General features: G+C 44.0%; 1 protein-coding gene across 3 annotated transcripts in view; it reads left to right on the top strand.

The window, feature by feature from the left end:
* Nucleotides 1-13,253, top strand: part of UBAP2 (ubiquitin associated protein 2) — a 64,076-nt gene that overhangs the window by 14,477 nt on the left and 36,346 nt on the right. For all 3 annotated transcript variants that reach the window (XM_018569052.1, XM_018569053.1, XM_018569051.1), the window contains exons 2-4: nucleotides 8,819-8,952; nucleotides 11,654-11,731; nucleotides 12,781-12,891. In XM_018569052.1, the coding sequence (XP_018424554.1) occupies nucleotides 8,860-8,952; nucleotides 11,654-11,731; nucleotides 12,781-12,891 (282 nt within the window). In that variant the 5' untranslated portion in view covers nucleotides 8,819-8,859. The remainder of the gene's footprint in view (nucleotides 1-8,818; nucleotides 8,953-11,653; nucleotides 11,732-12,780; nucleotides 12,892-13,253) is intronic.

A 13,253-nucleotide genomic window follows, 5' to 3' on the forward strand; every position in this document is an offset into this window, starting at 1 on the left:
TCCTTACTGATCCACCTACTGAATGCGGCTCGGGCATGCATCCCGGCACTGTGGAGGCAGGCCCGCCCGCCCTCAGTGGAGATGTGGGTGAAAAGAGTGGAGGAGATCCGGCTGATGGAGGATCTGACATCCTCACTCCGTAAGACACAAAATAAATTTGTCGCTACCTGGGCGGCTTGGTACTTGTTCAGAGATTCCTCAGCGTTCCCCCAGGGCAGTCGAGAGTGAGCTATTAGTAAAGATACAAGCAAGATGGTGGCTCCGGTGGACCGGGACTGGGTCGGTGTCTTCCCCCCCCCCCCTGTACGTCGTGTTTTCTGTTTTCGCGTTTGTGTACACTCTTGTCCTTTGGGGTGTAATGTCTGTTTTCATTGCTCTTGCGGGGTTGCTGCGGAACTGTCCGTGACGATAGTGGGAGAGTATCCTTTGGAGAGTTGGTGTGTTCTTAAGGTATATTATGTAAAGAAAATGGAAAAGTCGTGGGAGTACATTACACTATGGAAGGGAGCCCCCCCTCTCACTTTCCCTCATCTAGCGATACACCCAATTAACTACCCCAAAGTGTGAAAGGTGGAATATGGGGAAGAACAAGCCACACGATTAGTAATTAAAGATGGAAATGTAAAGTATTGTAACGGGCCTCAGGTGAGGTCATATGGACAGTAGAGGAATATTGTATCTGCACATACTGAGGGGTACCACAACACATGTTCCTTATACGCCCGTATGTGAACAGGGACACAAGTGATAATAGCAAATATCATGATTTTAAAGTAGAACTCTACTCACCAATTTAACTTAAAACAGTTACTTTTAGGGCATGCCAACTGTTGTGGTTGCCAGTGTGCTTATTTCAGCTCTCAACCAAACTTTCAAGTCCTCCAAAAGGCTGGTGTCATAGCTGATCGCATGAGCAGCTTCATGACAACTGCAATCAAAATTGGAGCCAAGATGGCACCGTCCATGGCCGTGAAGGATAGGAGGGTGTAGTTCTGCTTGTATTGAGCTTTCCTTGTTTTAGGACTCTGCATGTTTTACTAGTAAGTGGTATAACCCAGTTTTCCTGACACACCCAAAGTCTGTACGTATGTATTTGTTATATAGAGGAAGCTTGCAAGTCTAAAGTTGGCCATACACTGGTAGATGTTCATATGAATAATTTTGTCCAAGCATTCTATAATTTGACAACTGACGTTCGATTGGATTTTGACATAAAATTGTTTTTTGCCGACTGAAAACCCCATTCACTGTTAGAATGTCACCCTCTCTAATTGTCCTGGTGACCGTTATTTTTGGGGTTGTCTTTCCATGTGGACACTAGTTCTGGTGACCCTGCTGACCCAGGGATTTCCCTTGTGACTGTCAGACAGGAAGTGAAGGGATATCACCCCTGCGGGATACAGGTGGCAGTTGAAAGCCGACATAGTTTATAACCCTCTCAATTTTTGCAATAGTGAAAACAATTTTGGCTTCAGTTCTACATTAAGGTGAGACAATTGGCGTGTGATTTACACAATAGTGTTGCACTAAATGCACGGACACTTCTGGTTTGTGTGTGTGTCCCCCCAAATATAGCAACAATTTGTAGGGATGCACCGATACCTTTTTTTTTTTTTTGCTATCTAGTTTTGATACTTTGCTGTCGGTAATCCCAGATACCGAGTACCGTTACCTGTGCTTCTGCTGGCATGGAGCCGGCTGTTCGGCCGGCTCTATGCTGATTGGATGGGAAGCAGGATTCCCAGGCAATCGGCATCAAGTACTCGCCCAAATACCCGTTATCGGCACAGATACTAGTATCGGTGCATCCCTAAAAAAAAAATTCAAAATTGTGCCAGGCTTCTATAACTCTGTAAAAAATGTCGGGACTCGCCAATCTCCGGCCCTCCAAGAAAGTTAATTTCAGGTTTGCAGACTTATCACTGCATTGGCAGTTGTTGATGTCGAGGTGGCTACTTATCTGAAATTGGCGCCACAGTGTTTCATAGATTTCATGCATCCCCCGGGGGCACAGTGACAGATCTCTGAAATGCTTTGGGGCTTAACATATCTGTAGCAGGGGTTGGGGGCCTTGCACGGGGAGCTGTTGTCCCTGAAACCTGAAGCTTGTCCTAAGAACAGTTATCAGATTACTTGAACAGATAGTTGTTGTTGTTCAACTGTTGTACTGTAGTGAAGACTGGAGTTGGAAACCTGCGTAGGCCCATTTCTGTAGAGCCGCATCTACAATCCATGTGGACCTACAGAGTGATTCTACTTGTTACCCTGGCAATGGTAAACCAGACCTAAACCTCAATTCTGGTGCTATTGTGTTGTTGTTATATACCGCTGACAGTTTATACAGCGCTTTACATACGGCACAATCACATCAGTCCCTGCCCTCAAGGCGCTTACAATCTAAGGTTCCTATCTCAGATACATAGATACTGGGCCTATTATCCTTCCGGCATGTCTTTGGATCGTGGGAGGAAACTGGAGTGCCCGTAGGAAACACACATAAACTCCATGCAGATGTCGACCTGCCCGGGATTTGAACCGGGGACCCTCAGTGCAGCAAAACAGAAGTGCCTAACCACTACGACCTATGAACTGTCATTTGTCTGTTTTAGGTATATCTAAAGCCAAAATACCTTTATGCTACTAGATTTGAAAATGGATTTACTGTTCTTTTTCTTTTCTGGTGACCGATCACCGGAATAGGGGAACCTTTTCAGTCGGGACATTTCTGGTGCCAACTGTCGTTTACCTTCGCGTTGAAAAGATCTCCTATGCTGAACTGTCTATGGGACAAAGTGAAAGGCAATCTCTCGGATGGGACACTGATGGCTTAAAATAACCTGTCTGGTTTAACTCTCTCAGGAACCATTTTGCCAATGCTCCTTAAAAATTGTAGCTTGCGCCTAACTGTTCTCCTTGTTCTCAGTGGAGCTGGTGCCTAAAAAAAGACCCCAACAAATCCTGACTCCTGAATTCCATGTTAACCACTTCAGTACTGATATGTTACAACCCCATTCCCCCCTTTTTTTCTGCTTCTGCAGCTTGTTTCCACTAGCAAGTAATGAATGGATGAGTCATTACTCTCTCCTCTCCCCTGCCTCTGATGTAAGAGGAAGGGTAGGGCCATGTGGTCGCTGTGATAACCAATCACAGGACACAGAGCCAGTCCGATCAGCTCTGTAAAGCCATGGCTCTCTGCTGTCTAATGTGGGGGCAGTGGCCGCGCGTGCACGTGCTCATGGGAGAATGTACAAGTACGTCCTCCCGGAACAATGTGCCGGCAGACCAGCCATTCTAATTCAATGGGCAGTCTGCAGATTAATTTGTCCACCCCTGATATACACACACATTTGTATATATAAAATCTCTCTGGACAAACCTTCCCATGTTCTGGGCAGAGATGAATAACCTCAGCCGTGGGACAGATTGGGCCGGCCAAGTTGGGGGTTTAGGAATTTTACAGTTTTTCCATTGCTTATCTGAAAATTGCAGAATTCAAATTAACCCTCATTGTCACCGTGTGTCACTCTAGTTTTACATGGCTGGAAACACCGGGAGCGTAAGAGGAGGAAATGAAAGAGACAGAAAGGAAGAGAAGGCAGGCAGACATGACAGATACTCCTCTTTTCTCCCCAGCAGCCATATGTAGCTATACTCTTACCTCCCTGCCTGGCAGTTATATGTGGACACTATATAGGCCCCTCATTCCAGCAACCATATATATGGTACATCTCCCTTATCCTATCCCAGTCCAGAAACCACATATATGGTACATCTCCGTTATCCTATCCCATACCAGAACCCATATATATGGTATATCTCCCTTATCCTATCCCAGTCCAGAAACCACATATATGGTACATCTCCGTTATCCTATCCCAGTCCAGAAACCACATATATGGTACATCTCCGTTATCCTATCCCATACCAGAACCCATATATATGGTACATCTCCCTTATCCTATCCCAGTCCAGAAACCACATATATGGTACATCTCCCTTATCTATCCCAGTCCAGAAACCATATATATGGTACATCTCCCTTATCCTATCCCATTCCAGAAACCATGTATATGGTACATCTCCCTTATCCTATCCCAGTCCAGAAACCATGTATACGTTTGTTACCTGATTTAAAGGCATCTCTGTTCAAAAACAAGAAATAAATGATTATTTCCATATTGAATTTTTAGAACTTCTATTCCACTCCCAATAACCTTATTGAAGATGCCCATAGGATGTGCGTCTTCAATGCACTGACACTAGTTCATGCAGACCTGTGAATATGCACTTTCCTTGTGTTGTCGCTTTCACAGAGCCTGCCTTCTGGACTACAACTCAGCATCCAAACAATGTAACATTATCATTGCTTGCTGGAAGCAATGCATGATGGTGTATGTAGTATTCAACCCCAAATACTATAACTATTATCCAGGGATACCAGTATCCCTAAGAATGGGATGATGCGTGGACCTATATGGGTTGGTCTTGATGGACGTATGTCTTTATTCAACACCAAATACTATGTAACTACTATGTAGTCTTGAGAAATGGAGATTGCATCACATCAAGCAGCAGGGAAAGGGACGCAAAGCAGACTGGGAATCCAGGAAGTTGATGGAAGTGATGGGCAGACGGAAGGCAGCACTCATTATATAAAAGGGATTTTAGTCCAGTAAGGTTTGGTTGCATTATCAGAAACGACTCTACTATGTATTCCTATTACGATGCTGATGTTATAACAGAAGAGGATATGCTGGGACTATACAACCCCTTTAATGGCTGTGCTTGGCACAAGCCAGTGCCACAATGGTTCTCTGGCCTTGTGTATGCTTGCAAGCGATGTCATGATATCCTTGTTGCTAAAGAGTTTTCCCTGTTGTCATGGTAACTAGGATTTGTTCAAATCAGATGTTTACATATTATATATAGGACGTGGGTTTATTTTGGTACTTCTCTACAGTATCTTTACTGTTTCTTTTGCTGACTGGCAGCAGTAGATTCTGTATTGGAAGTTTATCCTGTAATTTCAGCAGGAAGCCGAGTACTGGACCCAAGTCAGCCACCAGAAGGAATAAGATAGGGATTTGTATGTTGCAGTGGTGCGGTATTGACCAGCAATGCATATTTGACATGTACAGGTAACATTAAAATGATGCTTTATCAGGTTACAGTAACTTAGAATGTGCCAAAGAACTTCCTATATTTTTCCTCTAAATCAGGTTGTGTCGGATTGTTTGGTCATGTGACGCGTTGAATTTTCCTCGGAGACGTTGAGCTGCGGCTCCCTTCCTTTGTTTGGATCGTACAGCCGTCATCACAGGCCGACTCCCGTCACTGTTTCCAGGCTTGGCACAGAGCGCGGCTGTTGACTGAAATGTAATCGGCACGTTGAGTAACGGCCGTTCACCTGGTTTCCTCCCTTCATTGTGTTGCAGCCTATGTTTATTGCCAAGCAGATGATGCCGAGAGGAGATCACGTTCGTCTTTGTCAGGCCTCTGGGAGCATAGGGACAGATAGCAACGATGTGCGCCAAGGCTCAGCCTTTGTGTGTCTGCAAGACTGCTTCCTCGTAATATAGCTAATGTCAAGGCAGAAGTGGTTCATTGTATGCATTTTGTAGCCTCCCTCCCTACGGTTTGACATGAACTCATTAAAATTGGACCAGTGGCCATATTAATCCTACAGAACTGCCCCTTACCAGAGCCAGGCACCGGCAGCCGTCTTTTTTTTCCTTCCTTCTAGTGTTCCCCTGGGAGTCCAGAAACCTTGGCTGCTTCATTAGGCAAATGGTGACTTAATTCTAGTGTGTTGGCACTTGGCTCCACTCCCTCACAGCTCATAATCCCGTTGGTCTGATAGACAGCCCATAATATTGCTGAATCGGTGAGGAGGCAAGAGGGGTCCAAGTCTCTGCTTTCAAGGTGAAGTAACTATTGCAACGACGGGACTAGGCAGGAAGGGGCCCAAATCTAAGTTTTGTAGATGGCCATTTGTGGAAAGAGACTAGGTTTCATGACTGCTGGGGAATACAAAATGGGAAAAGATGGGGGATGGTGCACAAGGTTTTCAGTTAGCACAAATTGCAGTTTTTAACAGAATATCATTTTTTTTAATGCGTATTATTTAAAAAAAAAAACAAGAATTTTTTTGGGTCATCTGTGTGTCATATTGTGGTAGTCCTCATATGACTTGGAGAGTTGGCTAGGAGATGCATTTCTAAGCATGGTTTTGAGTTGTAACCTGAAAGGGAAACAAAAGTGGTTATTTGCTTAAAGAATATCTACTACTACTATATATCCTGCTCCATTGAGGAGCATGGGGCTGACAGTGTATGTAGTGTATATAATTTTGAAAGACCATGGAAGGATTGGAAACCCATGTTAGGATTTTTATTTGAGAAGGTTGAATGTTTACCCTCTCTGGTGACCCTTGTTACCGGACTGAAAGTGATGGCAATTGGCAAATGCAAACGTTTCGAGCTGTCAGCAGAAGAAGAGGCGAGGGTAAATATTCCAATAGGGACGCCGGCTTCTGTGACACTATAGAGGGGAATGCTCTTCTCTTTGGAGAGATTTCATCTAACTTCCTATTGTGTCTGTAGAACTAGAAGCGAACACATTTCTGAAACGGGACACAGACTTAAATAAATAAACTGGCCCAACTTAAAAACAAAAAAAAAGTTTTGTCTGTACATACAATTTAAGGACTTAGCATTGTGTTCTGCAGACTTTTCCTGAGGCTGCATTGTTTCTCCGTTGATGCATTGTGTTGTATTAAGATCCTTTTGAGTTGTTAGCAGCAGCAGGTCAAACAGTCCGCGCACCCAGGCGCATGCATTTGATTGTTGATAAATAAGTTAGTCGACAAGAATCCTAAATTGTCTTTGACATGCAGAGCTGCAAAGCACCCCTCTCCTTTCCATTAAGTTTTATTTAAAGGAGAACTATGACATGAGTGATTTCCACTCACCTCATAGTTCTAGCCGACCTGTGACAATGAGACTCACAGGTCGGCTCAGTAGAACACCAGGGTGTTTGCTGCATCTGCATGAATATGAGCAGGAGCAGGGTTATGGCTGACATGACTTGGAAATAACACTGTTTGACAGATGAAAATTAGTAATATCTAAATAAGGAGTAGAAGTTGATTCCAAGGCTGTTGGACCGTGTCCTTTTACATTGCCTTTCAATCAAAACTACTGTACCCGTCCCCCCTCCAAGGTGGCTGTGACTCTCTGTACTACAGTAGTTGTATCATTATTGGCCCCTTTGCCAGGTTATCAGCAATGTTAAAAATCATTTTCAGGGGGTACATTTGTGGAGTCAGTACTACATTCCTAGACTACCAGGGGAAGAATTGTTATTACCTTTCACAAACCTAAGGCTGAGTTCACGCGTAGGTGTATTGAATATGCGCATCTTGTGCCGCGCGTTTTTACCACGATACGCGCTAAAACGCGCGTTTCCGTGGGCTACCTGGCTGTGTCCCAATGGATACGCGTGGCAAATACGCCCCAAAGAAGCTCCTGTACTTCTTTGGGCGTAGGGCGTTTTGCAGCGCGTTCCTACACGCTGTAAAACGCCCAGGTGGGAACCAGGCCTTAATCTTTTTTGAATAAAATGTTTAATTTCCTCTAATTTATTTACCTTCTTCCTTTTAGGGTTCCTTAACACAGCAATGTTAGAACCTGAACTGACCCAAATTGTTTCTAAAATAACATCGTCTCTGTGCTTGAATCCTATGGAAACCCTCTTTGGTCCTAGGCCTGGTTCTGTCAAATGTCAGAATTTAATTGGGCAGCAGTGCTTTTTGTCAGTGACTTAGAGTGATGCGACTTGGTACTTGCATGGCTCAGAGCTTCATTTTGAGCAAGTTTATTTTGCAAGTACAGCTTCTCCCTTTGAGTCAGGGGATGCTATAGGGACACATGGATTCTTTAAATGATAACTGAATATTAGGAATTTTTTTAATCTATGTATTAATAAAATATTTGAACATAAAGCAGTATGAAACCGCCAAAATAAGATTGATATTACAGGCCCTCACCATAATGTGATTGTATGCACTTACGTATACACTTACCTTGCAGGCAATCCCCTCCAGCGTTGCAATATCTGCACTCTCCTCCGTCACCCGTGATTCTCTTCTCCCGGTCTTCAGTGTTTGATGTTTTTGTCCTCTTCATTGGCTGGGCTGTGATGATGTAACTCATGTATGGGTGTTAGTTCATCTCTGCACAGGCCCCTTGCAAGATTAATGCTGTTCATACATGGCTTAATGCACAAAAATGCTGACCGACAGGAAGTAGCAATTGACAGGAGTCATACAGAGTCTGTTGTGTCCAAAACACCTGTCGGCGTTTAAAAAAAAAATGAATTTAAAGAATGGAAATCTCCACTGCCAGCTGTGGCTACTGGAATACCCGAACGGTGACTGTGTCTGATGAGATGCACTCGCTGTTTGGGAAATAATTTCCGCGTGGCTCATTTTATTTTTAAAAAAATCAACATTTGTGGAGCTGGGTGGTGCTGACTAGGTCACCCATAGCTTAAAATTCGAGCCCTCTATAGACCAGCTTTACACTCTGGTATTAGACGGTTCCTATTCATTAGTATTGAAAGTGGCCTCCAAGCATACAGTTGCTTTGTTTTCTAGATATAAAGCACAGCATGCATGTATAAATAACACACTAGGTTTGTTTTAATGCCCCTATGAATTTATTTCAATACTTATTAAAGATTCTCATTTGTGTAAGCTGTCTGCCTTTAAATCTGTTATTTCTCTAACCGCCTTGTGTTTTTGTTTTTTCTATTTCAGATTTTCTATTTTGTACATACATTGTTTTGTATATACTGTATATGATGACTTCGGTGGGAAATGAACGTACCCGGGGCACTCGGGAAAAAACACAGATTTCAACTCCACAGACACAACCACAGAAACAGGTACAGGTAGGTCTTCGCAGCTGAATCATGGGTACCAGCTTTGACTAAAAAAATTGCTAGAGCACATGTGATGTACTTTGCTTTTTCTGAATGATGAAAGCTCCTTTTAGCACGCCTGCCTTCAATTTGTAGGTGTTTTCTGCTCATTCGCTGGGGACTTACTGCGGGTTGTTTGCTCCCCGGCAGCAGGTTGATTTTCATTGCATTGTGATAAGGGTGACTGTCAACCTTGAGTTAATATCCTGCTACGAAAGCTCTTGTGTACGGAAGAGCAAAGAGTGTAAGGGCCGATTGACACCATACAGCTGCGCTAAATATTTAGCGCAAGCTACTGCACTGCACTGTACTGCACGCTAGGTGTGCGTCAGTGCCATTCATTCTGAATGGGACCTCAAACACACCTCATGGTGGGCATATGTTGCAGTGCCACACGATGCGTGTTAATGCATTAAGGTGCGGTGATGGGCGTAGTGATTAGCACTTCTGCCATGCATTGCTGGGGTCCCTGGTTCCAATCCCCAGGTCAGGTCAGTATCTGCAAGGAGTTTGCATGTCCTCCCTGTGCTTGTGTGGGTTTCATCCAGGTACTCCGGTTTCCTCCCACACTCCAAAGACATGCTGGAAGGTGAATTGGCTCCTTTCTAAATTGGCCTAGTTTGTATGCATGTGAGCTAGGGACCTTATATTGTAAGCTCCTTGACGGCAGAGGCTGATGTGAATGTACAACTATGTAAAGTGCTGTGTAAATTGTCGGCGCTATATAAATACCTGTATAATAATGTATACATACCTGTAATAAAAAGTAGAGCATGTATTAACATTCAACACAGCAGCTCAACACACATTATTGCACGATGCTGCAATGCGAACCTGCCGAAGGTGTGTTGGGGCGCCATGCAGAATAAATGGCAGCGCCAAGTGCATGCTATTGTGGATCAGCTTTACCTTTTCCTTAGACGTCGATGAGCAGTCAAGAAGCTTCTGCTTTTAACCTTCCTGGCGGTAATTCCGAGTGTGGCTCGGGGTTAATTTTCAGTACCAAAAGCGGGAACGCCGAGCCACACTCGGGCGTCTTCCGGGTTCCCTGCGAGCGCTGGCGTCACAAGGGGGTGGAACCGGCGAGAAATTCAAAAGTAAAAAATAGAAAAAGAAAGAAAAAATACTGAGATCATACCGCCAGGGAGGTTAAGCTGGAACAGCTTGATCGCGTGAACATACCTGTCCAGTTGAGGCAGTCGTGCGCAGAAAATCCAAGCACTGGCTTACCTTGGGTAGCCACTGAAGTGATTGGAATAGTGTTCTCATTTTCTTGTCTTTTGGTGCACCCCTCAACAACCTCCCTCAGTAGACTTTAGAACGTCTGTATTTTGGACTTGGCATTTAATGTATTTGGGCACCATTATGTCCCACTCAAGACAAGAAAAATGTGTATGTGTTCAGGGGCATGCAAGCAGGACGTACTTACAGCTTTGGTGCCCAACCAGCAGGCTAAAGGCCACATGCAACACTTCAGCATTTGCAGTGCAGCCTGTTGATCCCAGCAGTCAGTGGGAGCGCTGATATGTAAAGGGGCTGTAATAGTAGTGAATGAAAAAAAGTCTCTGACCATTTCCTCCAGTGAATCTTCAGCCTATGACAGTCTTCTTTTGTATTACATACATTGAATATTCTGTGCAGTCCTTTATTTTAGGGTTGCACAGATGAAAACATTCTTACAAAAGTATAAAATGCAACAAAAACAACTCAAACATTGTACAAATAAAATCAAGGACATTCTACATTAACGAAACATAAAGGAAAAGTGTTGTGTAGGAGAGAAACACCATTGGGGGAATTTATCAAAACTGGAGCAGCTGTGCATGGCAACCAATCAGCCTCTCTCTTCAGTTTGTTCAGTTAAGATTTGAAAATGAAAGAGAGAAGCTGATTGGTTGTCATGCACGGCTGCTCCAGATTTTGATAAATTTCCCTCCCATGTATCACAAAGAATCTCCAGAATAAAAATAAACGACTTGTAGAAGGAGGAAACCCGTACTCCCCGTAGAAGACAAAAAAGGGATAAAAGAAAGAGGAAAGGGGGAACGAGAAAAAAAAAAGGGGGTTGCAAAGATTGTTTGGGTGGAGTGGAAAAAAAGCGATACCTCCTAAGTTGATCACCTCTGATTTACGGTCATATTTAAAAGTTTTATGCTTTCAGTCCTCTCGTGCAGATGATGAGTTTTTGGGACCCATTCACACCAGATGCTGTGCTAACCGCTACAGCATGTCGTACCTTTATCGACACACACCACCACATTCCCATAGCAGCGAGGTGGCGTTAACTGATCCCACCTGTGAAGAAGTAAATTGTCTTTTCTTGCGTTGGGGCCGTGTTTTCCAGCGCAGCCCCAGTGAGAAGATGAGGCATTTTGCCTCGTCACAGATGGGATTGGTTCATACTGCTGCGATGGGAATGCATCTGGTGTGAATTGGCCCTCACTGAACGTCATAGTTGTTGAGGGTCGGTGGCTTAGAAAACACAGAAGGTTTTACTTTCCTGTAGAAGTTTTACATCTTAAGGTTTGTTGGCAGTTTTGACCGTTTAGAAACGTCATAAAGCTATTACTGCTTGTTCATTGTGTCCTGTTTCCAAGCTTACAAGCTGTGCTTTAGTACATTTTGTTTTTTGGAGTTTATCCAGAGTCTATATTATATTTTTCTTTTGTAGGCAACAGCTGAGCAGATCCGCCTCGCACAGATGATCTACGATAAAAATGATGCAGATTTTGAAGATAAAGTGAAGCAGGTAAGTTGATCAAACCAATCCTGTTGTTGGGCCTTACACAGCTGAGGCGTGCTCACTGTCTTCTGCTTTGCGGAAGTCCAGTGCTGGGTTCAGATTGTGGAAACTGGTGAATATTCTCCTGTGTGCACGGTGCATGAGCCAACGCGCTGGCTGTGGGGAAGGGGTCGGTGTTCACAGCCGGCACAAACCTTATTCATTGACCAGCAAGTATCATCTTTTCCCTAAATTTGCAAGAACATGCTTTGTATGCCTTTTAAAGAACAACTCCTGTTATTAATTTTTGCAGTTAACCTACCCCCACACTGCAAGGGTTAATTGCTCGATTTTGCCTAGGGTCAAAAATAACAAAGCTATACTCACCTGATCCTCGCAGCTGGTTGGCTGTGACAGTGCTCCCTCTTGCCTGTCCCCTCTGCTGCAGCGACGGTATGTCCTTTTGGCATCTTCATGCCCTATACACTGTGTATAGAACGTGATGACTCGGGGACCTTAGACCGCTGCACCAGAGGGGGAGAGAGGCTCCAGGTACCGTTCTATTGCAAACTCCATACTTTCATGATGACATGTACTGTAGCTTGAACAGTCTTGCTGTGTTATAACGTGAGGAAAATATTTATCTTTTGTGGAGAAAGTGCCAATCGAGTCTCCTTCCAGTGCTGCTCACTGGAACAAAAGCCCAGGCATTTTGGTCATGTGATCTGTATATTTTTCTTTCCGGAAGGGGAGGATCAGCTTTCAAATTGTGGCTTTCCTCACTTATAGCAGAGATAGACTAGGCAACTCAGCTGTGGTTAAACCACAAATCACATCATGCCTCTTCCTCTGGGAATCATGCCTCTGGGTGTCGGAGTTCTTAAAATGCCTCATGGGATTTGTAGTTTCACCACAGCTGGCATGCCTGGGTTGCCTACCCCTGATGTAAATAAAGGCCTGAGCCAGTACAGGAGAGGTCCTGGAGCAGGATTTTCTCAGAGTGCCAGGTAATCTCCATCACTATTAATGTTAGTTATAATGTCCATTCAACTGCTTTTCTTTTTTCCCATTCTTAGTTAATGGAAGTGACTGGAAAGAACCAAGATGAGTGTCTCGTGGCCCTCCATGATTGCAATGGGGATGTGAACAGAGCCATCAATATACTGCTGGAAGGAAACTCCGACACGGTGAGGCTTCCATTTTTTTCTGCTATTGTTCACTGAGGGAAATATCACGGGATATTCAATACATGTGGGTTGTGCTGCTGCCTACAAAAAGTGTTAACAAAAAAGGAGTCCGCTCCCTCTGGAGGCCAAAACCACCACCTGCTATGCAGCCTCCATTTAGCTTGCTTTCATAGGGAAGGTAGTAAGTAATTCTACTACTACTAGGTCCTTTCTAAAGTCAGGTTTTATTCATGTGCCCTAAATTGTTTTTAATTTGCACAATTACTTTGGCACTTATGCACTACAGTATACGGCTTTCAGGTTAGTGATGGGAATGTGTGACCGCTCATCTGTTTGGCTCCTACCAGCGGCAGATGATCCCG

Source organism: Nanorana parkeri, unplaced genomic scaffold (assembly GCF_000935625.1).
Source record: "Nanorana parkeri isolate BGI_ZX_2015 unplaced genomic scaffold, ASM93562v1 scaffold1280, whole genome shotgun sequence".
NCBI lineage: Eukaryota > Metazoa > Chordata > Amphibia > Anura > Dicroglossidae > Nanorana > Nanorana parkeri.